The sequence below is a fragment of the Nematolebias whitei genome, chromosome 4 (genome assembly GCF_014905685.2).
Source record: "Nematolebias whitei isolate Nwh7 chromosome 4, NemWhi1, whole genome shotgun sequence".
Classification (NCBI taxonomy): Eukaryota; Metazoa; Chordata; class Actinopteri; order Cyprinodontiformes; family Rivulidae; genus Nematolebias; species Nematolebias whitei.
In genome coordinates, this window is record NC_056501.1 from 16,827,793 (window position 1) to 16,830,692 (window position 2,900).

Below are 2,900 nucleotides of genomic sequence, written 5' to 3' on the forward strand. Positions count from 1 at the left end.
AACCCTCTGAAACGCGGCAAACAGAAGGAGGAGGCATTTGTGTGACTGAAGGAGGTGAAGCTTCTGTATTTCCTGATGGCGTCTCATCTGAGTAACCTCCAGAAATGATGAGAAAGGAGGGAAGGATGGAGGTGAGGGTGGAACAGATGGAGTTGATGGAAGGCCATTTAGAGGAGAACAGGGATGAGGTGTGGCAGAACAGAGCAGCGGTGGAAGGTCGAGGAGGTGGAAGGAGAATGAGTTTCTGATCTCAGTCAGGTGAAGTGACATGGAAAAGATCAGCCTTGTTCTAGTACAGACTTACTTGGCTATCCCGTTCTCCCTTCGGACTTTCTGTACGGGACTGTCGTCTCTCACTGAAACTTCTGAGGAAGCCAGAGAATCTGAAGCGTTTCTTGTTCTTGGCGCTGAGGTCTTCCAGTTTGGACTCAAGGACGGTCTTCTCCATTTCCAGATGTTCCCTTTCTTTGTCAAAACTATTTCTTTCTTCAATAAAACTCTTTCTGAGATCTTCCAAATCATTCCTCTCATTGCACAGTCTCTTACTTTTCTCTTCCACCACCTTCTTGGAAAAGGAAATCATGTTTTTCTCATTGTTCTGATCCTTCATCATCCGATCCAGGTGTTTCTTTTGTTTCCCAAGTATTTCTTTCTTCTGGTCTAGTTTTAACTGCATCGTTTTCACCTTACACAAGAGCAGTTCCAGTTCTTCTTTAGCCAATCCATTCTGCTCTGTCAGCTCTGTCAGATTTAGCTGTTCCTTTTCCAGACTGAGGAAAGACATTTTCAGAGACTTCCTGTTCTCGTCAAGTTCCTTTTGTTCTTCCACCAATTTTTCCTGCGCCTCCTTTAATTGTTCTTTTTCCTGATCTAAACGGAGCGAAGTCTCTTTCATAGATTTCAGTTTGATGTTAAAGCATTTTCTGGACTCCAGCAGTTCAGCTTTGTCCTCCTGTACCATCCTTTGAGCCTCGCGTAACGCTTCTTGGTCAGATTCCAAGCTGGCTCTTAAGGCTTTCAGATAATTAATTTTCTTGTTGAGGTCTTCGCGCAACTCAGTAAGTTCAGAGTGTTTGTGGCCTGCTTTTCTCTGATCTTCCATTAACTTTTGTTTATCCAGTTCTAGTTTTCTCTGATCTTCCAGTATCTTCTGTTTGTCCGGTTCTATTTCTCTCTGATCTTCCAGTAATTTCTGTTTGTCCAGTTCTACTTTTCTCTGATCTTCCAGTAAGTTCTTTTTGTCCAGTTCTACTTTTCTCTGATCGACCAGTAACTTCTGTTTGTCCAATTCTAATGTTTTCTGATCATCCTGCAACTTTTGTTTGTCCAGTTCAAAACTGATCAAAACCTCTCGCAGAGTTTGCTGTTTTTCACTCAACCGTTTCTTGAACGCCAGCAGTTCAGCTTTGTCCTCCTCTACGATCCTTTCAGACTCACGTAACGCTTCTTGTTCAGTTTCCAAGCTGGCTCTTAAGACTTTCAGAGAGTTCATTTTCTTGTTGAGGTCTTCGCGTAACTCAGCAAGTTCAGCTTGTCTGTGGTCTGCTTTTCTTTGATCTGCCAGTAACTTCTGTTTGTCCAGTTCTATTTTTCTTTGATCTGCCAGTATCTTCTGTTTGTCTGGTTCTATTTTTCTCTGATCTTCCAGTATCTTCCGTTTGTCCGGTTCTATTTTTCTCTGATCTTCCAGTAACTTCTGTTTGTCCGTTTCTAATTTATTCTGATCATTCTCCAACCTCATTTTTTTCAGTTGTAAACTGAGTGAAGTCTCTTGCAGAGTTTTCTGTTTTTCAGTCAAGAATTTCCGGAAATCCATCAGTTCAGCTTTGTCCTCTTCGGCACGCTTCTGAGACGCAATCAACTTTTGATTTTTCATTTTCAAACTAAGTTTAAATTCCTTCAGGTCCTGCGTGTCCTTTTCGAGGACTTTTTGAGACGTAGCCAAGGCGGTTTGTTCCCTCTTCATCTTCATCTGGCACTCTCTGACATCTGATTTTTCCTTCTGGAAACTGAGCACAAGCTGCTCCAGTTGTTGCATGTCTGTGTTTAAACATTTTTGTGACTCACTCATTTCACCATTAGCTGCTTCCATGTTTCTCTGAGACGCTGTTAAATGAAGCCTTTTCTCCTCAAACGACTTTGAACTTTCATTCTTGGAGTCTGGTTTAAATTCCTCCGTTCTGTTTTTTCTAGCCGTTTTTGGATTATTTTTGTTGGCTGCCTGGTTTATTTTTGCGTCTTCCAGTTCTTTGATTTGCAGATTGAACTTTCGTTTTTCTCTCTGAAAGTCCAACTTTTCATCTTCGAACTTTCTGCGAGCGTCTTCAAGTTTCTGTTTGAAATCCCGAAGCATTCTCTGCTCGGACACACAAAACGCACAATGTCTGCCAGTCTGACTGAGTTCGAAAATGGAGACAAACTCCTCACATTCCTGGTTAGATTTTGCCATCACTTGCTTGGTGCAGACTTCAGCAGAACCGCTGCAGCAAATATTGCTCGCTTCGTTGAGAATCTACTGAACCTGGAATCTCAGTCTGCTGCAGGAAATTCTCCCTCTTTTACAAGTTGGACGAGCGTTTCGGATGCGAAAAAGTTCAGCGCAAGACTTATTTAAAGCACGGCTTCGAGTTGGTTGGTGTCCAAATTCTATGGTACCAAAACAGTTGTTGCAATATTCCTAAAAAAAACTACAACAAAATGAAAAAGCGGTGCGTATCTGTTGAAAATCTACAATCAACTGAGAAAAATCTGTGCTACGTGCATGTATATATAAACTCACATTGATGACATCATCGCTGATGTCATGAATCCTTTGATGTTATGCATCAAAGGACTCATGACACCACTGATGTTAGACTTTCTGTATACAACTTTGTGACATCATCACTGATGTCAGACTT

At 41.7% G+C, this 2,900-nt stretch overlaps 1 protein-coding gene across 1 annotated transcript; it reads right to left on the reverse strand.

Moving 5' to 3' along the window:
- Positions 1–289: 289 nt before the first annotated feature.
- Positions 290–2,038, reverse strand: LOC119408685 (polyamine-modulated factor 1-binding protein 1-like). The gene has a single exon (XM_037675526.1). The coding sequence runs from the start codon at positions 2,036–2,038 to the stop codon at positions 290–292; it is 1,749 nt and encodes a 582-aa protein (XP_037531454.1).
- Positions 2,039–2,900: the final 862 nt, after the last annotated feature.